The 24,088-nt window shown below is 39.0% G+C and overlaps 2 protein-coding genes and 1 pseudogene across 4 annotated transcripts; 1 reads left to right on the plus strand and 2 right to left on the minus strand.

The window, feature by feature from the left end:
* Positions 1-8,249: 8,249 nt before the first annotated feature.
* On the plus strand, positions 8,250-9,809 carry LOC147482907 (uncharacterized protein At3g28850-like; annotated as a pseudogene).
* Positions 9,810-10,772: 963 nt separating this feature from the next.
* Positions 10,773-16,775, minus strand: LOC147482908 (uncharacterized). Of its 2 annotated transcripts, XR_015206284.1 has the most exons (3): positions 16,432-16,775; positions 16,299-16,344; positions 10,773-11,114 (listed from the first exon to the last, which is right to left on the minus strand). XR_015206284.1 is itself a non-coding variant. In XM_086580826.1 (2 exons), the coding sequence occupies exon 1, from the start codon at positions 16,730-16,732 to the stop codon at positions 16,439-16,441; it is 294 nt and encodes a 97-aa protein (XP_086436952.1). In that variant the 5' UTR covers positions 16,733-16,774; the 3' UTR covers positions 16,002-16,344; positions 16,432-16,438. The 2 variants fall into 2 exon arrangements, 1 of the variants encoding a protein (XP_086436952.1); XM_086580826.1 differs by lacking the exon at positions 10,773-11,114 and having other exon boundaries at positions 16,002-16,344; positions 16,432-16,774.
* Positions 16,776-17,511: 736 nt separating this feature from the next.
* On the minus strand, positions 17,512-23,854 carry LOC147482909 (heterogeneous nuclear ribonucleoprotein Q-like). Of its 2 annotated transcripts, none has more exons than XM_086576278.1 (9): positions 23,718-23,854; positions 21,666-22,131; positions 21,468-21,584; positions 20,461-20,601; positions 20,008-20,181; positions 19,378-19,585; positions 19,006-19,187; positions 18,306-18,391; positions 17,512-17,911 (listed from the first exon to the last, which is right to left on the minus strand). In XM_086576278.1, the coding sequence occupies exons 2-9, from the start codon at positions 22,095-22,097 to the stop codon at positions 17,785-17,787; spliced, it is 1,467 nt and encodes a 488-aa protein (XP_086432404.1). In that variant the 5' UTR covers positions 22,098-22,131; positions 23,718-23,854; the 3' UTR covers positions 17,512-17,784. The 2 variants fall into 2 exon arrangements, with proteins under 2 accessions (XP_086432404.1, XP_086432405.1); XM_086576279.1 differs by having other exon boundaries at positions 21,666-22,665; positions 23,718-23,848.
* Positions 23,855-24,088: the final 234 nt, after the last annotated feature.

Here is a 24,088-nt window from a genome sequence, read left to right on the forward strand (position 1 = left end):
CCCAGAAAATCCAGATCGGTGTCTATTACAAAAATAACACAGTATCGAACTGCCACTTCCGTGGAAACCAGTTCTCTGTACCAAAAGGGCGAACTTCTCAGGCAAGCCTGAAGACACAACTCTATTGTTGACTCTCATATAAGAGAGGAGAATGTAAACAACACTTACAAATTGTTGCTGACTAAGACAAAAGTCGAGCACATCATCAAATATCAGTTAGGACATGCTTATCTTACGGTCTTTGCGCTAGTAGAAGCGGTGTAATTAGGCGGCGATCTCAAATCATCACGCATCCCATCCCCGCGTTCATCTTCATCGCCATTAAAGCTTTCTTGAGCGTCATACTTCTCGTCCAGAGCGGCATATGCGACACATGCTTTGGTATACGCCTTCTGTGCTTTGCACGCCACCTTTTGGCATTTTTTTAGCATAAGCAGTCACTACAGCTAATTTCCCTTTCTAGCTCTGTCACGGCACTCACTAATACAGCATTCTCAGCAACAACGTTCTGGTTCTTGGTAGTCATCACTTCCAGCTTTCTCTTGTCAGCCCCACACGCAGCTCGCATACACCCTAGCTCGACGTGAGGGTTATCATCAGTTTCCGTGTTTTGCACAACATCTTTCAACTTATCGTATCCTGCAAGAAACTGCACGAACGAAGTTAAAGCATCAAATCGCCTTGGAAACCGACATTACAACCTAATGCGTCATGGACTCACCAAACAAGCGGCCATGTCCATCGTCCCCAGCAGCATCTCCATGTCCTCATCTTTCACCTCTGCCTTGTCACCATCCAGCACGATCCCGCCCGAACGCTTAGTCGCTATGGGCGGTAAGTGGAAGCTTCTGATCGGCGTTTCACCATACGCTTCTTCCCCGTCTTCCCAGTAGTAAAATTAAACCCCACATCCCCACATCGGGGGCGAACTCTCACCGATGGATGGCGACCTTGCCTCAGTCGCTACACTCCCCAAAGATGACGACATCGATTGTCGCCTACCACCCAGCGGCGACCTAAACACAATGCCGCCCCCGGACGACCGACCCTCCCTAGGTCGTTTATGACCTTTTCGCCTCTACAGCAGCAGCTTTTCTCTTACCACGATCACCATGCACGTGAGGATCAAACTCCATCTCATCCATGATCAGAGGCGACATTTCCCTCATACTCCCTTCTCCTCCAACGTATGGGCGACATCTAGCCATGATCAAACCTTGGAACAAAGATACTGTGGCATGAGCTAAAGCTTTACTCCAAGTCCTTCTCAATGGAATAACATTCATAGATAAGAATAAACGCCTGAAAAAGCAGAAACGAAGGTAGTGCCGATAGATAGAGGCGAGGCGAGAAGGCAGAGACAAGCAATGACAAGACGATGAGCAAATACCTTTTTTCTTTTTGGTATTCTATGGACAGTTTTATGTAATATAAAACATCTTTTCCCTAAGCGCCTCATAAATACCTTGAGACGCCAAACGCCATCTGCCCGCCATCATTATGTCCTTTGAACCGCTCGTCTTCTTACACGTGTTGCGCACATGTGGGAATATTACCCTCTGCGGCACTGAACACAACACACTTTGTCCTGAACGAGAGCCCAGCGATCTCATCACATCATCCCGAGCGCCGCCGAACAGCTGCAAACAAGTTAACAACAGGACGATCATCCAAGCTTCCCAGTTATTAGCAACATAGTTATCACTGCAGCACGACAACCATGCATAGCTATAGCAGTATAATCATTCGTAAACACAATTAAGCAAGCGGTACACACGCACAGTGAAGAAACAAACAATGAACATGGCATATAAGCATACAACGACCTGTCCTAACAGACCTGAACTATCATTCGTTCTTTAGCCGAGTTGTTGAGACTACTCAGGAAATCCTACCCGGCTAAACAATGTTCGTCATCACATGGTTACCTCAAACTAGAACGAGGTACCAGATCGCTCACAGTAATGGCACATACAAATAAAAAGACGAACTGCCCAGGTTACCCCAGGAAACCAGCTCTATTGTATCACAGCTTATAAGCTGACAACATAACAAATCAAATTTACAGCTCGTCCTCTTTAGGCACGACGGTTAATTCTCCAGGCACGAGCGATTCATCAATTTCAACATCCCTCCCATCCACCACAACCGTCACTCCATCAAAGTTCAAACTCATTAGCACATCAGACGCAGCAGCTTCAACTCGCGGTACCACGACTTCTAGAACAATCACTGAAGAAGCAAACACACTGCTGGCATCTCCCTATACCTGTTCTACCACGGTCCGAGATGTACAGCGTGCATGGTCTTCCTTCAAAGCGTTATAGTCCGCTTCCAGTTCAACAAAGTCCGCATCCAGAACGTCATAGGCCTTGGTAGCGTCCTGAGCAACCTTCCTGCAGTGTATGGTATAGTCATTCAGCCTACCAATTTCCACAGTCGCTGCCAGAACATTCTCTTCCTCTCCCTGTAGCTTTTGCCTCAGTTCTTCTGCTTCGGTATCTTTCAGCATCTTGGCCAGACTCAGAGCTTGATGTGCTTTCTTCAGATCTTCCAGTTCCTCGCGTTCCATCTTTGCGGCCTCCTGAACATTTTTCAGCTCGTCGGGGACCTTCACTTTCAGATTCTCTATCCACTTACCGAGCAATCTCCTTCAAATTAAATCCACTTACCAAAATTACACATGGTTAATAACCACAACGTAACAACATGTATAGGTGAGCCGTTATATCAAAACAAGACAAACTTGCATACCAAACATTGCGTAATTTCCATTCGCTTCAGGTTATCAGCTAGCCCTTTCTCATCCAGCTCCTTACGGTTGCCATCCAGAGCTATCTGTTCCAATAGACAGGCCGATACCTTACTCGACCTGAAGCTACAATCACTTCGCTTCACAGTATGTTGCACCCCATGCTCATCCAGATACACAAATTGTCCCTCTAGGTCGTCACCGATCACAACAGCTTTTCCACTCGCTTTGTGCGGCGCCTTTGCTTTCGCCAGCGGACTCGGTTCACGCCCCCGAGATGGACTAGGCCCTGCCCTAAAAGTGGCCAAGTCCATCACTTGCTCGGATCGCGCCCGACTCCGGTGAGAAGTCGTAGCCCCAGCCGGGCCACCATCAGAACCGCCCCCTGCGCCGGAGCTTTCCCCAAGAGCGTGTCGCGCTGCTTTTGCAACTCGCACAGCCTCGTGATCAAAGGCGTCACGGTGTCTCTTCTCCGACCTGCTCCTCGCACGTGGGTTGAAAACAACTGTTTCCAACTCTACCGGAGCATCGATCGAACCCCCTTCAGGTCGGGAGCTCGACCCCCCAGCTCCTGAGGCACCACCCCTAACAGGTCGCCTCACGCTGCCATGCGCCCAATTCCTATCTTCCCGTGTTACCAACTCACTCGTTCGCGTCTCCATCATCTCTCGCCTTGACTGACCTCGAGCTCGGTCTTTTTGAACTTTTTTTTTTCTGGATCGCAGCCCACCACCCTTTTCCACAAAGAAATGAGCAACCTCCTCGCAGCTTTCGGCTTTCTTTTCTTCGAGTCGGTTGTGCGAACCTCTCTATCTCCCCACGATCGATCCGCCTCTTCCGCGAGAAAATCTACGGACAAAAAGCAAAACATGGGCCTGTTAGAATAACTATCACTCTTTATGAAAAGCAACAAAAGAAAAATATTCCTACCCACCGGATATGTTACAAATCCTAGTTTGCAACCTACATCCGTGAGCACAGTAGTTGCCAACTAGCAGCAACGACCTCTTTGTCCAGGCCTCGTTGCTTACACCGTCGATCACAGCAGAACGCGTCGTCATCGTTTGCAAACTAAAGTTCAAATTACCAGATCACCTCACAACATAATGCTCAACTATGTCGGACACCCCTATGTCGTATTCCCCACTCGCATTCAACAGGTCAAACACCTTAAACAATCGCCAGGTGTTACCAACGAACTGACAAGGCGACTTCCAACAATGGGCCAAGAAGTCACATACCAGTTTCGAGAACGGTATTTGCATATGCGCTCTCAGCTGGCCCTCACAGATGATTATTCCACCATTCGGCGGGTTGTACTCCTCACTACGTACATTTTCACTCAACCGTGGCTCGTATATCTCCAGGTCGGGGATATTGATCCCATCTGGCCGCCTCCACGGGGGGGAACAAGTTTGCAAAGCCACGACGGTTTACCGTTCTAAGGGGCAACTCACTTGATGACGACATCTCCCCTCGACCTGACGTACTGGCCACGCCACCTTCTAACCTAGATCGGGTATTACCCTCATCTACCCTAACTCCCTCATCCAACTCAGCCTCAATGCCAACATTCACCGATTCTTCATCCTCATACTCTCCACAACTTAATGATATCTCCCGAACCTCTTCCGATCGAGTATCATCAGAATTAGACATTATAACGTTTCCTTTTTATCAATTACTCACACTTAAACCCTACAGCCTTACACTGACCTACCTACTTAACAAATCGCACTTGAAAGAGAGGAAAGGAAATTGCAAATGGAAAGCTAACAGCAGCAGAAGCACTCACTTTGAGGAACCAGCTTTGGCGCTTTGCGAAAGAAGAAAATAGGAAATACCTTTTTGGTTGTCCCAAATTTGATTTTGAATAAACCGCCCGCTCAATTACCAAGAAGTTATGATTACAGCCTATGCTCTAGCCCCGCGCTTTACGTGTCCCAAAACTGTCTTTTCAGCGAGCCTGAATAACGCGGCGACATCGTTTTCTTCGCCAACCGCTACGATTCATCCACGTGCCAATTATGGAACAACTTCCCTTTTCCGCCAAATCATTATGTCACAGATTCAAAATTTGCCATCTCGGTCAGATCGTCCACCGCAGCTCGCTCATGCTCCACCACATTCTTCCATTTTTCTCTCAATGGTCGTTTCCCGCGACATAAACAATCTACTGAGAGGGGGCTATGTAGGGGAGTAATATCCTCATTAAGGATTATCACACATGTGTGAAGCATAAGCGAACTCAGGACATCGACCTCCAAGACCGACCTGTGAGCAGCTCCCTTGTGAAGACATATACGCTACAAGCAAAGATAGGTGAACCCAAAACATCGACCTCCAAGACCAATCGTGAGCAGCTCCTTTCATGTAGGTTGTATGAACTAAGATGTCTCAGTACGAACACATGGCCAGAGACAGAACGACTCAAATAAGGTCACCACCAGGGGTAATCATTACCAAAATCTTACTTGTATTTTCCACCACCGGAAATAGGGACTACCGCGCCAACTCCCAATCAAAACCGCGACTTATACTAAAACCAGCCCAACACTCATTCACAATCTCCACCTTACATCGCAAAATAGCACACGTGCCTCTAGGATTGAAACTTCGCAAGCCTATAAATACCACCTATTTGAACTACGTGAGGCCTGATTCCTCTCTCCCCTAAAAAATCAAGAGAGGATACGTAGGCAGCTCGCACATCAGCGAACTCGGTCTCTCCAAAAAATCTCAACCCATTCCTTTCTTTTCACGATCTGAAAAGCAAAACCAAAACACACCTTTACAATGTGTGTTAGGAAGCAATGGCTAGAATGCTTAATTTTGCGATTAATATCTCAATGAGCATTCTCACATATATAATATAATGCAACTTAGAGCTAAACATGTAGACTAATAATATTACTTACGTTGAGTACTTTTGTATTCGGCTCATCAACATACAACCGATTGGCAAATGAGTGATTAGTGGAGCCACCCAGATCTTGTATGTTGTATGCTATGATGCAATGCTTTAAATGGCCAATTTAATTAGGATAATATATCTAACCAAAGTACCTTATCCACTTTTACGCACAACCAATTAGCAAATGATTAGATATGTTATGATGCAAGGCTTGAATGTCCGATTAGGGACTACAAATCTCAACGAACTCTTTGCAGTTTGCACCCAGGGCGGTTCTATCCTATAGCAAAATAAGGCGACGCTTAGGCCTGCAGTCTAAGGGCCCAATATATTCTAGCACACCTACCGTCCTAAATTTATTATTGTTTTATTGTGATCGGAAAAAAAACTCACTATTTGTTTTTCATTTATTTTAATCCGTTAGATAAACGGTTTTACATTGGAAAATTGTAAATTAGAAAATCGCATTAAACCCCTTTGTTTCCCTAGCGTTTTTGCCTTCTCCAATAAATAAACAAACACGCCTCCATAACTAATTAAACTTCTTCAACACCTTATGACAATTTATCAAATTGAAGTCAACACTTCAATATTATTTCTATTATTTTTTTGTCTTATTTGGTTTTTCTATATTGTTTAATTTGGTGTAGAATTCTTTCTCTCTTGTGTAATTCTTTGTTAAATAAATCTATTGAAATTTCAAGTTTGTGACATTATTGTTTGGCCATAATCTGCTACGATGTTATAGGTGTAGGACATTTTTTTATTCTTTCACTCTTTCTCATGTATTTATGGTGTTTTGTCTTAGATCTCTTTGTATGTGAGGATCTCCCTTACAACACTCTTATGTTTCTACTTCACTTTGTATTTCTTTTCTTTTTATCAATAAAATTCAATTAAAAAAAAAAGTTTGTGGAAAGACTATTCAAGAAAGAATAAAGAAAATATTAGGATCAATTTTGACAATTATTGTTATCTTCTAAATTTTTTGTTATAAAAAAAAAATGTTTGTGGGGGAAAAATTGTGGAGGAGACTATTCAAGAAAGAAAAAAGAAAATGTTATAATCAATTTTTACAATAATTGTTATCATCTAAATTTTTAGTTAAATAAACTAAGCGTTTGCATTCATATGAAATAATGTAAACAAATCATATCGATGTATAAGATGTAACAATTTTATTGGAACTTTACTTAGGACCCCCGATTGCCTTGAGCCTCCCCTGTTTGCACCCAATTTTACTTGAAAACTCAATATCCCATATGTTATGAGAACAACATGTAGATTGTAGATCAACGAAATTCCTTAATGACAAAAAATTGATCTAACAAGGTTATTGCCCACTAAACCGACTAAAGGTTGATGTGTTCTTCATTTTCCTACATCAACATTATTATCTTGCACTTCTTTTCCTTTCGAGGTGGCCCATTAGATTCATCAACACAAGTAAAGGCCCTACTTGCACCATGGATTAGGTCGGAGGCCCTAGTAGTCTGGAACACCCACTTGTACCTTAACACAAAAATAAAGCACCTTACTAGATCACTGCTGGGGTGATAATTTGGCCCTCAGGCCCTCAACCCGGCCCTCAAAAATGCGTGTCAAAACCCTAAAAAGTTGGCCCTCACAGATTTGAGGGGCGGGCTAGCCCATCCCTCATACTTGTTAGGGGGGGCTAGGGTTTAGGTTTTGAGCATGGTTCCGGCCTTTATTTGGCCCTGCCAAGCCCTCACTTATCCCTCAGTACTCATAAGATATATTTTATTTTTTTACATTATATATGTAGGGTACCACAATTATCCCTATTTGAACTAAATATTTTCACTACAAATGATGTTTAATAATAATAGTTTACCACATATCATATGGGGTATTTTGTAATTTGAGTAAAAGAGGTCAAATATAAAAAGAAAAGTGAACTATGATTGTTTTGTGTAAACCCTAAATAGGGGTGATAGTTTATGTATTATACTATATATTTGTGTAAATCCTAAAAGAAAAACATGTTTTTTGTTATTTTACATTATATTTATATTTTATACTATAATTATCTAAATTGTATAAAAAAATTCATTAAATTAGTTTTCAATAGGAGATAAATTAGAACATAACATAACATATGCGCTTTTGTTATTTGATTTATTTAATAATAGGTATATAAGTCATACATAAAAACAAGTCCAACCTAACAATATAGTTAAATATGAAAAATGTAGATGTTTTAAGAATATCATCTCTTTCACCATCTCTCTCTATTTTATTTTATTTTTTCTAAAGACATAAGAATTAGTTTTGTATACTTAATTAAAATTGATATTCATAATTAAAGTATAATAAAAATAAATAAAAAATCACAAAAAAAAAAAGTAAACCAGTAAAATATAATTAGACTGGGCCCGATCCGACCCTCATTTAGCCTTCAAAAATGAGGGTCGGCGGCGGGTTAAGGGCTTGAGTTTTCATGCTTGACCCTACTCGACTCGGCCCTCAATACAAAATAAGGGCGGGCTGACCTGGCCCTCAATAATGAGGGCTTTTATGGTTTGAGGGGCCGGGCCCGGCCCTTTTATCACCCCTTCACTGCACCACTTAAAAACATTTCCGACCGTTGGACCATCTGACCGTTAGCTTTTTCTCATTTTTTTAGAAACAATCAGAACGTTAAAATTCAAAATATTTATTTCCACAGTTCCACATAACCAAAAACAGAGAATGAACAACTTTGAGGATTAATCTGAAAACATGGGCTGTGTTTCTTCCAAGTGTTTCAGAAAAGAATTCGACAAAGATTTACTAGATTATAGAAGCCATATTGTTTCCCTCACTTCAACCACTTATGGAGCTCTAAACCAAATCTCTGCTCCACTTCCTCCTTCTCCTCATGTTGTTGAACAAGTGAAAGCTTCACCCATCATCAAAGTAAAAAAGATCTCCCCACCTCGTCGCAACTCTCCGAAAAAAAGGATTGAACAACCAGAAGTCATCAATGCTTGGGAGTTAATGAGTGATCTTGAAGATGAATCGGGTATTTCTACACCTTTACAGAAACAGTCCAAAGGGGTTGGAGAGGTTGGTAGTAGAAATAGTAGTTCAAGGGTGTTTAATCAGATTAATTCTCCGAATAAGCTGAAGAAGTTTTCAGGCAAGGAGAATATTAAGCAAAGACAGAATGGTTTCAGTGTGACCCCAAGTCCAAGTCCCAAGCAGGTTCTTAGAGCTTTTAATTCTACTGGAAATATGAGAAAGAAGGTTGCACCTACATTGAGACTTCCTCCTAAGAGTACTCCATTTGATATTAAAAGGAATAGCTTCAAAGTCGATTCCAGTAATTCAAAGTCGAGGCGAAGTTTAAGTCCATTGTTTGATCCAGAGCTTATTGCATCACTCGAGAAAGAACTTCATGTTGAGGAAGAACAGATTAAGAAGATGGTTTCGATTTCTCCGAAGCCCAGAAACAGTAAAGCAAAAGAATCAGAAGCAATGCTTGGGTTATTCGAAAAGAAGTGTCCCTCTGGAGGTGAATGTAGTGTTATTATTTACACTACTACACTGAGGGGAATTAGAAGAACTTTTGAAGATTGCAATAATGTCCGTTCGATACTAGAATCACAACAGATTCAGTTTTTCGAGCGAGATATTTCAATGGATTCGGGCTATAGGGAGGAGTTGAGGGTGGTATTAGGGAAGAAGGATATAAAAGTTCCTGTAGTGTTTGTGAAGGGAAGGTTGATAGGTGGAGTTGATGAAATGATGAAGATGGAAGATGAAGGTCAGTTAGGAGATTTTGTTTGATGGAATTCCGAAGGCTAGCGCGCCGTGTGAAGGGTGTGCTGGATTGAGGTTTGTTATGTGTATGGATTGTAGTGGGAGTTGTAAGGTGATGGATGAAGTGGAGAGGAAGATGGTGAAGTGTGAAGAGTGCAATGAGAATGGATTGATTCACTGCCCAATTTGTTGCTAACAAAGTTGTTCTAACTTGACCATTTGAAGAAATCAGAAGATTTCTATTCTTTGAGAAATGGATTGGTTTTGGTTGTTTAATTTGGCTTCCTTGTGCTTTTATGTGCTTATTTATTTTGTCTGAACGTCTATGACTCTATGTAATCTTTTAGCGTTGAATACACTTATTTTATTTGATGTTCATATGTTTGCTCTTTTGAGTTGGTTCTTGGTTGTTCGCTTCATTCCAATTTGTGTCTCAAATATTTCCATTGCAATCTGACCAGTTTTGGGCATAGCACTGCAGACTATTTCATCTCATCATATCCAGACCAAAGTTAGGATTTCCTCCCAAGTAAATAGGGGCTGTCTTTGTAGTTCGTACGGTATCCATCTGACTATTTTAGCACGCCAAATGCAGATTGTATTTGGGTACACACTTTTTTGTAGGAGCGAACGCCATGTTCGAGAAGTGTTCTGATTTCTGAGAGCTTAACCGGATATCTTGATAGAGAAGGTCCCACAAGCAAGGCCAATATAGAGACCACATAGAAAAATGCAGATCAACTTGAAGTTGCTACGACTACCCAGGTGTAAAGATTTTACCAGAGTACCCAGAGCACCAACATCCCGTGTTTAAAATACCAACCTAGTGTTACAAGCTAAGATACATCATGGTCATGCCTAGTCATTTGGTTCTCCCGTTCTCCACCCTACTCACTCAATTGACAATGCAAGAAAGATTGCCCTCCTTGTGAGACAGTGTAGCAGCTACAACAACGAGCTAAGGACCAAAGACTCATGGAAATGAGGAACACAGTCTAATCACGGGGTGCAATTAAGTGATGCTTGATGATTTATAAAATGGCAATCAAATTCATTTTACCAAAGCCCATCTTTACTCCACCCAATCTTTCATCAACAAAAACCAAATAAACAAGGGATTTTAATGTGATTGATATCAGGTTGGACACCTCAAATGACTAGAACAAGATCAACAAAGGGCTAATCAAGAAATCAGTCGCTCAGCTGCCTAGAAAATAACTGGTATCAACAATGACAGCCATCTCTCATTAGATCCCAGCCTCTGACCTGCCCTGCAGTGGACTTGTTCAAAAGGCTAAGAAAGTATGAGTTGAATTGCTCAGAGCCTCAGACAAGTCCATCTGAATAAATTTCTAGACACATTGAACCATTCTAATAAGAGCCTTAAAGCCAGGTTTCATGAATGCCATATTGAGCGTAGCCACAATCATAACAAAATAATAGCAACAACAACTAGAGGAATAATGAGAAAAAAAAATGAGTCGGAAAGAAACTGTGTTAAAACCCGCAACTTGTTTTTATTATTATTATTATTATTTTACTCATGAAGCTTGACTTTCACCTGACTTCCATTCTTTCTAGACTACAAAATCCTGAGCTAGTCTCCTTTTCCCGCAACTGCAGCAAGTCAAAACTCAGAAAGGGCATCTCAGTAGAGAGCTGACTGGTGAGCGGTGGCTGGACCTGAAGAAAGCTAAAACCTTAATCATATTCAATAAATCAATAGCCCTTGCTATGATGAAGCCTCACATGGTAAGGTAAAACCTCAGATAACTTAAAAACTTTTCTCACATGTCCTCATTACAATTCTAGTCTTTTCCTCACCCATATGATCCTAATAATATATGGATTTTCACTGATTCCTAGCAAAACTATTGATGCCAACAACACGGGCTATTTGCACCATAGTAAATTTCCTACCATATATCTTCAAAGCATAGCAAACATAAGCACTGAGAACGATCTGAATTCAAATAAACATTCTGGATAATGCAGCTCCATGACGACCGAAGGAAGCAAATGTGAGGACTAAAAACAAACAAATCCAGAGCCCAAATACAAGCCATATGTGCCAGTTCATTGTAAGTTGTCAAAACATGAAAGCACTACAGTTGAAAAAGAACATAAGAAGCTAAAACGTAATATTCCAAACTACAGTATCATGGATAGGAACAAAATAGCACGAACAAAAGGCAAAACCTATGTAAAACCAAGGAGTTTAACCAAGTAACCTTAAACTGCTCAACGCTAATAAGAAACACGCTACTCTCTAGTGTAAAACGAACACATCATAACAGTTTTTATTAGGAAAAGTATATAAAGAAAATTCTAAGTAACAGAAAACAGTACTCTAAAACTGAATCCACCCTGCAAATAGAGTAGCCTCAGTTGCTATACGAAGACAGCTACTACCTAACACATGTATATCACGCATATCTAACCCGCATCAAATGTTATGGCATACCTTCAGAAACAAATTTCATGGAGCAAATCTACACAGACACTTCCATACAACTACCAACAAAAGAGGATAACTAAGAATGCAGAGCTTAGGGTCTCCAACAGGGCATCCGCCATTACATTTAGACATTAGCATATTGTTAAAGGTAACTAAAGTACATTTCTACAGAATGCTGAAAGAGAGATTCAAAGATCATTTGCTTTTATCGAAAAAACATCACATTAATCGAAAATAAGTACAAGCAACCAAATGCCCAACACATGAATTTACACCATTACCGAGGTACTAAGAGTGGTATAGCCCCCACAACAAATCCATCATTCCTAGCCATAGCCCATATGGCTATATGAAACTTAAATTATAATTGAAGTCACCAAATCCAGAAAAACAAGGGCAGCCCTTCGGCTTTGGTTTTGAATGGAAGCGTAAAAACTAAAGAGAGATATTTAGTAATGATTCGCTGACGTATAGAATGCGTTCCTTGAATTATTCATAAACAACACTTCTGGAGACTTTAACAACCAAAGAACTAATCAATAGTGAAGGAGTGACATTAGAAAAGAATTATTGGTTTTGGAAGCCAAGGAAAATTCACAATTCAAGAGTAAGAAAGTCCCCGTATAGAAGAGATCGCGCTCAGTATGTATAAATTAACTCCCTCAAATTCTTCAAATGAGCTATCATCACTTCCTCTCAATTCCTCTCTGTTGCCAGACTGTCTATCATCCACCTTGTTCACCTAATGTAACTAGACAAACATTACATCCTACATTTTAGTTGAAATCATCGTACACATGCTACTCACTTATCATATTATTCCTTTCTAAATTTTTTTTTAAGCCTGACTCGACTATCATGCAGAAGCGCTACTCAAGAGGGTTAGGGTGCCCTTCTGGGGTGAGAGCGTTTCCTCTCCCATGTGAAAGGTCGGCCTGCTCTTCAGGTTCAACTGGATTCTCTGTTTCAGCAGGCTTTTCAGGTTCAACTTCCTTCCTACTCCTGGTTACTCTTGGCATCTTCTGAGTCTAAGATGGTAAGCTCACAAAGCAACTGTGAAGGAAGCACATATGCTAGAAGCATTTGAAGGAGGAAAATACAAACAAGGAAAGTTGGAAACAAAATGAGAGGCCAAAAAGGAACTGCAGAAAGGAGAATCTTGATAGAATCCGTGCCATGAGATATGGCTCCAAGGGGTTTCAGTATGAAAGATTTTCATCAAAGGGAAGATAAAGTAGTAGCAATATTAGTAGAGATAGGCAAGAGAATATTCTGAATGATAATCAATAGGGTGATATCAGGTGCAAAATGAAGAAATGAACTTCTCGAAATTCAGATATCAGGATGCTATCCAGAAAAATGCTGCCCAGTTTAAGTTCTATACAATCAAATTTCAAAAATGCATCCACCAGGCAATCACATTGTAAAAGCACAACGTCCCAAGTTTTATTTTGAAGGCCTCTGTACTTTGACATAACAACCTGCGCACAGAAATGGCATACGAAAGGACTTCTGTATAAAAGCTATTATTTTTGCTCCACTTAATCTTTAGAAAAAACCATTAGACCTTTAAATGACAACCTGAGGTTATAGCAGAGTATCCAATCAAACTATTATCTATTCTTCTCTGGTGAACTCTTCTCAAATACCTTTGTATCCACATACTCCTTCAGTACTTCGTCCTTAAGAATTTCAGGGGTTGCAGTGTTCTCCTTGAGACCTTAAAGAATTTGATAATTGATACCAATAATTAAGTCGAGACATAAGAGGATTATTCTAACATCTCTAAACAGTCCAAGTCGTCCAACAAAATAAGACCAAAAACTGAACTGAAAGGTAATTCAGAGCCAATGATATTAAAGAATGAGCAAACGCTGCACCAGAAAGGAGAATGAATACAACAGTCACCCATATGTCATCTAAACCCACCAAAACAAGTTTTATACCAAAGTAATGAATACATCAATGGGAAGTGAGATCTAAGAGGCTAATACTCTAGAACGATATTGGAGGTAATTACATAGTAAACTAACTAACAATTGACAAAATATAGTGACAACAATATTCAGAAGGTCCACTCCTTACTGGCAATGAAAATAATCAGCACAGCAACCACAAAACAAAAAAGCACCCTGTCTCCAATTATAAGAAGATAGCAAACACAACGCCAACAATTTTGAGGTTGACTCAAAGCCAACTTAAGAGAAAACAACTGTGAGCATCAGGTGCTTACATAACCAACTAATGACCTAAAAAAACAGTATAACTGTTTACTCCTATCGAATGCAAACTTTTAAAAAATCCCTCAAGGGTAAAAGCTTCCGTTTGCACACTCTTCTAGTAAAAAATTCCATAGAGATACATGAAGCTCAGTAATCTTTAATTTTGAGAACATGATTAAAAATTGTAGCTAACCGGACGAACACTAAATAAATTTCTAGTTGAGCTCACTTAGCCTCACTTTTCAACTTCCTCATTTGACAAAACTAACCAAAGTTTCTAAACTCAACCTCTCTCGTTGTTTCGCTTAGCCATGCCACAATGTTGTTAAATAATAGTGCTTCCACAAAAACAACCAAATTGAATTACATGAAAAACTTTCAAGTAAATGTTCCTAATTCCTACTTAAGTTACACTTTATTCAATGTTGTTACTTCTTTTAACAAGCAAATATCACACCTTTAACTACCTATATCACAACAAATCCATCATTCCTAGCCCTATGGCTATATGAAACTTGAATTATAATTGTAGTCACCAAATCCAGAAACAAAGGCAGCCCCTCGGCTGTGGGTTTGAATGGAAGCGTAGAAAGTTAAAGAGATATATTTAGTAAAGATTCGCTGACGTATAGAATGCATGCCTTGAATTATTCATAAACAACCCTTCTGGAGACTTTAACAACCAAAGAACTAATCAATAGTGAAGGAGTGACATTAGAAAAGAATTATTGGTTTCGGAAGCCAAGGAAAATTCACAATTCAAGAGTAAGAAAGTCCCCATATAGAAGAGACTTTAACTCCCTCAAATTCTTAAAATGAGCTATCATCACTTCCTCTCAATTCCTCTCTGTTGCCAGATTGTCTATCATCCACCTTGTTCACCTAATGTAACTAGACAAACATTACATCCTGCATTTTAGTTCAAATCATCGTACACATGCTACTCACTTATCATATTATTCCTTTCTAATTTTTTTTTTTAAGCCTGACTCGACTATCATGCAGTAGCGCTACTCAAAAGGGTTAGGGTGCCCTTCTGGGGTGAGAACGTTTCCTTTTCCATATGAAAGGTCGACACAATAGAAAGGAATGTCAAGGAAAAGATGGGAACCCTAAGTTTATTACTACACATTGATCTGGCAGAGAACATTTATCCAATATCCTTCACTTTCAACACTTCAATTGTAAGTGAAGTGTTAAGGTCATTGAGCACCACAACAAACAGGCTAAGTGGTGTAAGACCAATTAGACCTAATTTTGTTCAGGTTAAATCATGTAGAATCTGCTAAGGCTTATGTGATGTTGGCTTCAAACTGCAGGTTTTTCCTGTAATTTCTGCCAGGTGCTTGTCAATAAAGTAGCTTTTGATATAGACGTAGAAAGCCTCTCACAGATAATCACCTGCCTTTTAAGTCACAACTTCTAAGTTTTTAAGTAGACTCTGAGGTAGCACAATCCCGAAAAAGTTTCATAGCCCACAACATACTTCTAAGTGGCAACAGTTTTTCATTTACACTTTTATAAAAATCCCATATCTCACTTTACTAACACAATGCATATTTGAGTGGTTTTGCTCGATAAAAGTCTAATTTTAGTGAGCAATTCTAAAGGACTTGGTACCAGCACTCGAGTCATGAATATGCACTAACCCTAAAATGTAGTAGAATATATGATATGAACTATATAAATGATCATATACCTTGCTAGAGGCGACAGCTTACTCGACAAGAAGGCCTCATACTGTCATACATAGCCAAACAATCTTAAATACCTATGTGTATGACTGCTTAAGAATGGAAACACATAGGCAGGAAACAGTACAAGTAAAACCATAGGGATCAAATATGAAGTTATTGTGTCACGGCCTCAATAACTATACTAAAACTATGGTTCATAATGCAATAATTTTTATTCTTATTCGAAACTGCATTCATTCAAAGACATTATATAACTTCTACAAAAAATCACAAACACTATCATTTGCGCATTTTCTGAATTCCATAAAACATGTGAATTCATTTGTGAACTACCAAATGTATCACACTACCTACATCTTAAACCGTAACACATTACAGTAAAACTCATCACAATAACCAAAATACCCTTCATTCACCAAAAACCCTAAACCCTAATCAATTTATCAATACTCCCAAAATATCAATTCAAAAGCCAAAAAATAACTCCTACCCATTTATCCATTCTGATCCAATTCCACATTTCCTCGCCGGGCAACCTAAAAAACACCAAAAACAATCATAACCACATTCCAAAAACAAAACTAAATATAATGAGGGGTTAACATTTTCTTCAAACACATTACCTAATAACTATTCCTTGGGTTTATCAATTGTGGCTGAAGAAGAAGAAAGCTCTTCAGCTTCAACAAGCTTACGAAGACGTTGTTGAAGAAGTCTGACTCTGTTTTCAGTGTTACGAAGTTTTCTCCATCTATAAGTAGTCCATAAAGCAAGTCCACCGTATACGAATATATACGATGCCCATACGTATGGATACGCTTCTGCATGCTCTCTGAGTTCTTTATACTTGTTTTCTACTTTCTCTTTTAAGTTAAATGCTGCTGTCTCTTTTTCTCTTTCACTCTCGTTTTCAGCTGATGCCATTTTTTTTTCTGCTCTTCAAATCGTTCAGAATGAAACGAGAGTAAATAGTGGGCTTTTGGGTTGTGGATCCGACTCGCCTAGGCCCAAGTCGTTTAAAAATTAGTCCAATCAATTTTTTTTTTTTTTTTTTTAATGAATGATTAAATGTCCAAAAGTAAATACACGTGTAGGCTTAAGATTTGAATGAGTTTAAAAACTAAATTCCATTGTAAATTATATATCACTATAAGAAAGAGTATGTTTTTATATAAAATCGATCTTCTTCAAATATTACGCATTTTTTTAATAAGTATCTTTGTTTGTATTTATTTTTTGAGTTATGGTAAATAAATTTTTTTTTTTATGGTGGAAAATATAATTTTTTTTCATTTTTTGTAGTAAGTGTGTATTAAAAGATATATTAGGGGAAAAAAAACACCTAGCATGTCTAGGCGCTACCAAGAAGGCCTACCGCCTAGCGCTTTTTAAAACATTGATTACATTGCATACAACTTGATAGAGGCTAATTTTGGTTCACTGAGCATGAGGAATCCGCATAGCGTACCACCAGCCAAAATTTGTCTTTAGAGCGTCAGTAGAAAGTTTAAGTGAGTTTTTTTTTTTTTTTTGGATAATCTACTTTTCTTGTTGTTACTGTTGCCTTTGGATGATCCGACTACAAACAAAATCCTATTATCCACTAGGAAATTAAGAGCGTTCAAAATTTGTATAAAATTATTTCATGTTATACAGAATTACAGATGACTGAAATGCTGATCAAATTGAAAAGAATCTATAACTAGATCAAAGTTGCATTCTCAGAATTTCATAGATAGAAGACTTGTGAGAAGTCAAATTCTTCAAACTTCAGGACATCATACGCACTGGGATTACTAATTGAATTCGGCATCAAAACATAAATGCTTCTTTGCTCTTGAGTTCTCAATAAACATTCATATTTTCTACCATAATTTACTGTTGTTGTACAGTTAAGCCATACTAAACATCACTGTGGAACAATCAACAACACAGAACAAGCATATGTCCTTCCTGGCACTACCTAGAGCAAGTCATCAATAAGGGCGATACCTTCGCCCACGACCACTGTCATTATTCTGTCTTCCCCCACTCGAGCCACTACCACTCCTGCCACTCCTCTGCTGTGGAGGTGGTGTGTGCGGCTGTGCTCCAGGCTGTTGTCTGCAAGAAGAGGGAGTAAGAAAATCAGTGTTACTGTGTTACCTTCTGACTGTAGACCCGGAGGACTCCTTGATAAACAGGTGACAGTTTAAAGCCTTAAACACAGCTGAACTGTCAGAAGGTCAAATTGACATCTTTAATTCTTTAAATCTCTGAAGGATTGGCTTATATATATATATATATATTTTTCTTCTTCTTCTAAGGCTTGAAGAGTTCATCACTTGTGTAATACAATTGATAGTAGCAGATAGCTCGTAAGGACGTCAGACACCAGCATCGTACTTCTAGATTTTAATTGAGACTTTTCTTATATGTCGCACTAAAGTAAAAAGTTCTTATAATGCAAATACAATGAGAAATAAAGAGAAACATGTAAGGTTTGCATTACACTTACAGGACATAGCCGATCCGTCCATCAGGTAAAAGCATAGGCATCATTGCCATGCCAGAAGGTGTGGGTCCTCTACCGTAGATCAATGGCTGCAAAGGAAATACAAGATACTTTCTACATCAATGCAAAGTAACTAACTAAAGATTTCTGAAGGAAAATACAAAACGATAACTGTATCCAACAAATATCTTGCTTGCTATGTTACACAGACACGCCATATTTTGAAAATAATCTGTGTCAACTGTCAAACAACGTATCCACGTGTCCGTGTTGGACACATACTATATATGATATACCTCAATTTTTTATACTTCGGCACGTCAGACACTTCATATCCGTGTCTGATAGGACACACCTATCCGTGTCATTGTAACTTAGCTAGTTTGACAGTCTTAGCAGAGGAAAATTCCATGCAACTAATTGTTCTACATTTTTCACTCGAAATCTGGTCCAGGTAGTTTGTACAATGATTTGTTCAGTCAACCTGTACATAGTATACAAATTGACTTGGTCTAGTCTATTTAATGACCCACTTTTAAGATAGCCCATAAGACAAAAGAGCCATAGCTAACATAAGAGAAACTATGCGAGTTCTGGATCTTCTTAACCAACATCCAAATATACTGAGTTTTATTTTAACCAACTGTATTGACTGCCAAACTCATTTTTCTTTACTCAGAAGATTGAGCATCGCAATTCTCACCTGCCCAAAGCCAGCGGCCGCACCGTACCCTGCACCAAGACCGCCGTACCCCGCACCAAGACCTCCTGCCAATCCATAGCCCATACGAGGTGGGTAGCTCGGAAGTAAAGATGACTTCTGTGCAGACCCATTAGCTTTTCCATCGTTCTGTGGTTTTGCAAGGGAACACTCAAGAACTTGACCTGTAGCCAAAGACAAAACCAGAGAAGCGAAGGCAGTAAAGCGGTTGAATGGTAAAGTTAATACAACCGCCCCACAAGACACACACACTCAAACAATTTGTTAGTAACAAAACTGTGGAGCTTTATGATTCTATCCCATGACCAATCAGTAAACAAGAGATTCACAAAACCAGTAAGAAATGAGGATTACCATCTAGTTCATATTTCTCTGTGTTCTTAAGTGCTTTCATAGCACTTGACCTCTCAGCAAAGTGCACAAAACCAAATCTGTTTTTCTCTTGTCCAGGCTTTGCAGGTGGCAGCACCACTTTTGTTATCTCCCCATGATGCTCAAACAGCTCCCTTAACTGATCTTGATTTACATTTTTCGGCAAGTTTTTAACATAGACTGCCTTAACCTGTATGAGAAAAACTGACAGTTAACAAACCCAGAATTGGGATTATATGCACCCACCAGATCATGGAAGTATTAAAGAATATGAAAACATATTTCATCACAGCAGGTAGTCTTTTCTGGGTGGGGCAACAATTAAAGATGAAACAGAGCAATGAAAAGTGAAAGACTCTTGCATTAACTTTTTAAGTATTGCGGCCGAGTTAACACGACATTCAAACTATAACATTCTTTTCAACGAAAACAAACAGGCATACAGCAGATGAGAACCAAATTATATGGAAGTATACAGTACAATCTTTGCTAGTCTAGCCACTTTCTGACAGTAAAGCAGATTAACTAGACAGGTTCCTGTGACCCAGTGAGAGATAGGTGGGTTCTGAAAGCAGAAGCATACGAATGGAGGCAAGGCAAAGACAGAAATACCTGTGAAGCAGCAGAAGATTCTGCATTCTTGGGATCAGCCCAGCTCACTGTTGGAGCATTACTTTCTAGCTTAAATTTTGGAATTGACATCTTCTGCCTTGAATATTCAGCGCATGCATGGTTATAGTAATCGATGAAAGCAAAACCACGGTTACGACTGGAGTTTTGAGGATCCTGTATCACGAGAAAGTATTAATGATGTATGCAAGAAAGGGACTTATGCTGGTGTGTTTGATTGACAGGAGAATACCACAATAAAATCTGTTTTCTGAAAACACTTATCAAGCAAACAAAAGATATCCTAAATAAATAAAGGGAGCACATAAGCTGCCAACAAACATATGATTTGACTGCCTTCTCCCGACTACTTGAGATATTGGCAAGAACACCCATCCTTAATTGATACTAGGAAAATCCAGATGAAGTTTAAAATTGAGATAAGACAAAAACAACCTTCAGCAGCTCAATTGCATTGACTCCAGGCCCAATCTCAGTCACAATCTTCTTCAGATCATCCTCTCCCCAGCTTCTAGGAACATTACCAATGAACAACTTATGCTTTGCTTGAGAGGTGGAACACTTTATTCTTTTCCCCTGGAATACATGAATTTGCATAAGCCAAACACCAAGAGGCATCATTATCTTTGTAAAGTTATGCAGCAGTTAAGAGAAGACTAACACTGTTACAAACTGTCAAGATTACAGAGCCACATGCACAAAAAACAAATTTTACTTTTTGGACCATGCAATAATAGTGGTACCTAGGTCACGGCCCACCCTTAATTGGATATTAGGTTTTGTCCCATTGACTAATCATTGACCTTGTTAACTGTCACTTCTCCCATCCTAAGGTTTCGTAATGGCCCTTTGCACTCACATGAGGATATTATATAAAAAGCTAATTAAAAAAGAAACTATTACTATTCTTTAGCTAAACAACTAAATCTTCGGTTCAAGACCTTTTTTTTTTGCTTAAAGGTAATTGTATTGCCAAAAGAATAGTGTTACAAAGGAAAATGTAATTAACAGATAGATGCTAGGTATGCAAATAGCGTACACAAGCTGATACATCATGGGATAAATCTGTAGTAAGTTAGCTCGTGATGTTCAGTCCTTTTTAGGAACTGTGGCGTTGAGGACCACCATTCCTTTAATCCTTTGTCCCAAAGAACTCCTTCGGTTCAAGACCTTAGGAAGCAGCTCCTTACAAATATATAAATATGAAAGGGGCATATCATGGAGTTGTAACTATGTTAATATATTATTTCCCTAGTTTGAATGGTGTGCAAAACGTGTCCGTGCATCCGACACAAGTGTCTGTGTGACCAACACATATTTTTTTAAAATATGAAGTGTCCATGCTACTTACATATAGATAGAAAAAACAAAAACCTGGAAAAATAAACAGATGCGGCAGATTCAGAGAAAGTAATATTTAGTCATTGAAGTGAAAATATTACCTGAAATTCAGTATTATTCAGATCCTCAATGGCCTTAGCAGCCAAATCTTTAGTCCTAAAGGTAACAAACGCATAACCCTTATTCTCTCGCGAGTCTTTGCCTTTCATCATCCTGACCTGCAATAGCAAAAATGTCAATCTCAAATCTTTAGGTGTAACAAAGAGAGGTAAAACCACCATAAAAACCATAAACATTACCTCAGTGACTTCTCCTACTGACTCACAAAAGCCTTTCAGATCCTTCTCAGAAGCATCATGCGGAATACCACCAACATACACCTCAGAACCATGAGGGGGAATCGCAAGCAGTTCGGCATGCTTCCTGCTCTCCTCATCGTCCTCAACATCTGAAGCTTTCATATCTTGATCAGCACCAGGGCTTGCCTGTTCCTCGTCCTCTTCAACCTCTTCTTGTTCCTCTTCTTCCTCCTCCTCCTCCTCCTCTTCCTCTTCTTCCTCCTCCTCCTCAACTTCTTCCTCTACCTCTTCATACTCAACCTCTTCCTCCATCTGCTCCTCGCCCTCATTGTCTCCATCAAGGTCCACCTGCTCTTCAGGTTCAACTGGATTCTCTGTTTCAGCAGGCTTTTCAGGTTCAACTTCTTTCCTACTCCTGGTTACTCTTGGCATCTTCTGAGTCTAAGATGGTAAGCTTGCAAAGCAACTGTGAAGGAAGCACATATGCCAGAAGCATTTGAAGGAGGAAAATACAAACAAGGAAAGTTGGAAACAAAATGAGAGGCCAAAAAGGAACTGCAGAAATGAGAATCTTGATAGAATCCGTGCCATGAGATAAGGCTCCAAGGAGTTTCAGTATGAAAGATTTTCATCAAAGGGAAGATAAAGTAGTAGCAATACTAGTAGAGATAGGCAAGAGAAAATTCTGAATGATAATCAATAGGATGATATCAGGTGCAAAATGAAGAAATGAACTTCTCGAAATTCAGATATCAGGATGCTGTCCAGAAAAATGCCGCCCAGTTTAAGTTCTATACAATCAAATTTCAAAAATGCATCCACCAGAAGGGAAAAGAACATAGGCAGCACATATGAAAAAGAATTTGATACCAATAATTAAGTCGAGACATATGAGGATTATTCTAACATCTCTAAACAGTCCAAGTCGTCCAACAAAATAAGACCAAAAACTGAACTGAAAGGCAATTCAGAGCCAATGATATTAAAGAATGAGCAAACGCTGCACCAGAAAGGAGAATGAATACAACAGTCAACCCATATGTCATCTAAACCCACCAAAACAAGTTTTATACCAAAGTAATGAATACATCAATGGGAAGTGAGATCTAAGAGGCTAAGACTCTAGAACAATATTAGAGGTAATTACATAGTAAACTAACTAACAATTGACAAAATATAATGTCAATGATATTCAGAAGGTCCACTCCTTACTGGCAATGAAAATAATCAGCACAGAAGACACAAAACAACAAGCACCCTGTCTCCAATTATAAGAAGATAGCAAACATAACGCCAATAATTTTGAGGTTGACTCAAAGCCAACTTACGAGAAAACAACTGTGAGCATCAGGTGCTTACATAACCAACTAATGACCTAAAAAAACAGTATACCTGTTTACTCCTATCGAATGCAAACTTTTAAAAAATCCCTCAAGGATAAAAGCTTCCGTTCGCACACTCTTCTAGTCGAAATTTTCCATAGAGATACATGAAGCTCAGTAATCTTTAATTTTGAGAACATGATTAAAAATTGTAGCTAACCGAACGAACACTAAATAAATTTCTAGTTGAGCTCACTTAGCCTCACTTTTCAACTTCCTCATTTGACAAAACTAACCAATGTTTCTAAACTCAACCTCTCTCGTTGTTTCGCTTAGCCATGCCACAATGTTGTTAAATAATAATGCTTTCACAAAAACAACCAAATTGAATTACATGAAAAACTTTCAAGTAAATGTTCCTAATTCCTACTTAAGTTACACTTTATTCAATGTTGTTACTTCTTTTAACAAGCAAATATCACACCTTTAACTACCTATACGTACATTCCAAGCGAAACATCACAAATTGAACTCATTCAACTACAAGTTTTCACAAAGTTTCAAACTTTCCAGCTCAGCAATTAAATAAACCACTAGAACTAAAACAATGGAGACTAATTTCAGCAAAAAAAAAAAAAAAAAAAAAACATAATTCCATTTCAAGACATGAAAAGAATTCCAGCTCAATGACAATGATTTCACATAAAGAGGAAAGGAACAAGATTATTACCTGAGTAAATTTGTTGTGCTAGGGTTTTGATTCAACAGCTTCAAGAGAGAGAGAGAGAGAGTGTTTGGTTTTGTTTTGTTGTTTTAAATTGAAAAATCTCATTGCACTAGTAGTATGATAAGGATATTTACTGTACTGACCCTAACTCTCTTTTAGAGATGGTTTAATTAATGTGGATTGTACAAGGGTTTTTTGGTAACTCTGGTGTAGGAAAAGCTGTTCTGTCCTTCAAGTCAATTTTAGCTTGTTATTTCAGGCCTGCGAGCAGTATTCGTTCGCGTCAAATGGCGTTAAAAACGAAAAAACCAACGACGTTGTTAATTGGTGATACACTTTATATTGTTCCCCAGTTAAAAAAAAAAAAATTAAGT

Source organism: Coptis chinensis, chromosome 8 (assembly GCF_015680905.1).
Source record: "Coptis chinensis isolate HL-2020 chromosome 8, ASM1568090v1, whole genome shotgun sequence".
In the NCBI taxonomy this organism is placed as follows: Eukaryota; Viridiplantae; Streptophyta; class Magnoliopsida; order Ranunculales; family Ranunculaceae; genus Coptis; species Coptis chinensis.

Bases quoted from the DNA above. Each gene is read 5' to 3' on its own strand.
- LOC147482908 (XM_086580826.1), bottom strand. From the start codon at position 16,732: ATGGCATCAGCTGAAAACGAGAGTGAAAGAGAAAAAGAGACAGCAGCA.
- LOC147482909 (XM_086576278.1), bottom strand. From the start codon at position 22,097: ATGCCAAGAGTAACCAGGAGTAGGAAAGAAGTTGAACCTGAAAAGCCT. The intron at 20,182-20,460 runs GTTGTTTTTGTC...CTCGTGATACAG, and splicing joins ATGCAATTGAGCTGCTGAAG to GATCCTCAAAACTCCAGTCG. The intron at 19,586-20,007 runs GTATTTCTGTCT...TTTCTCATACAG, and splicing joins AATCTTCTGCTGCTTCACAG to GTTAAGGCAGTCTATGTTAA.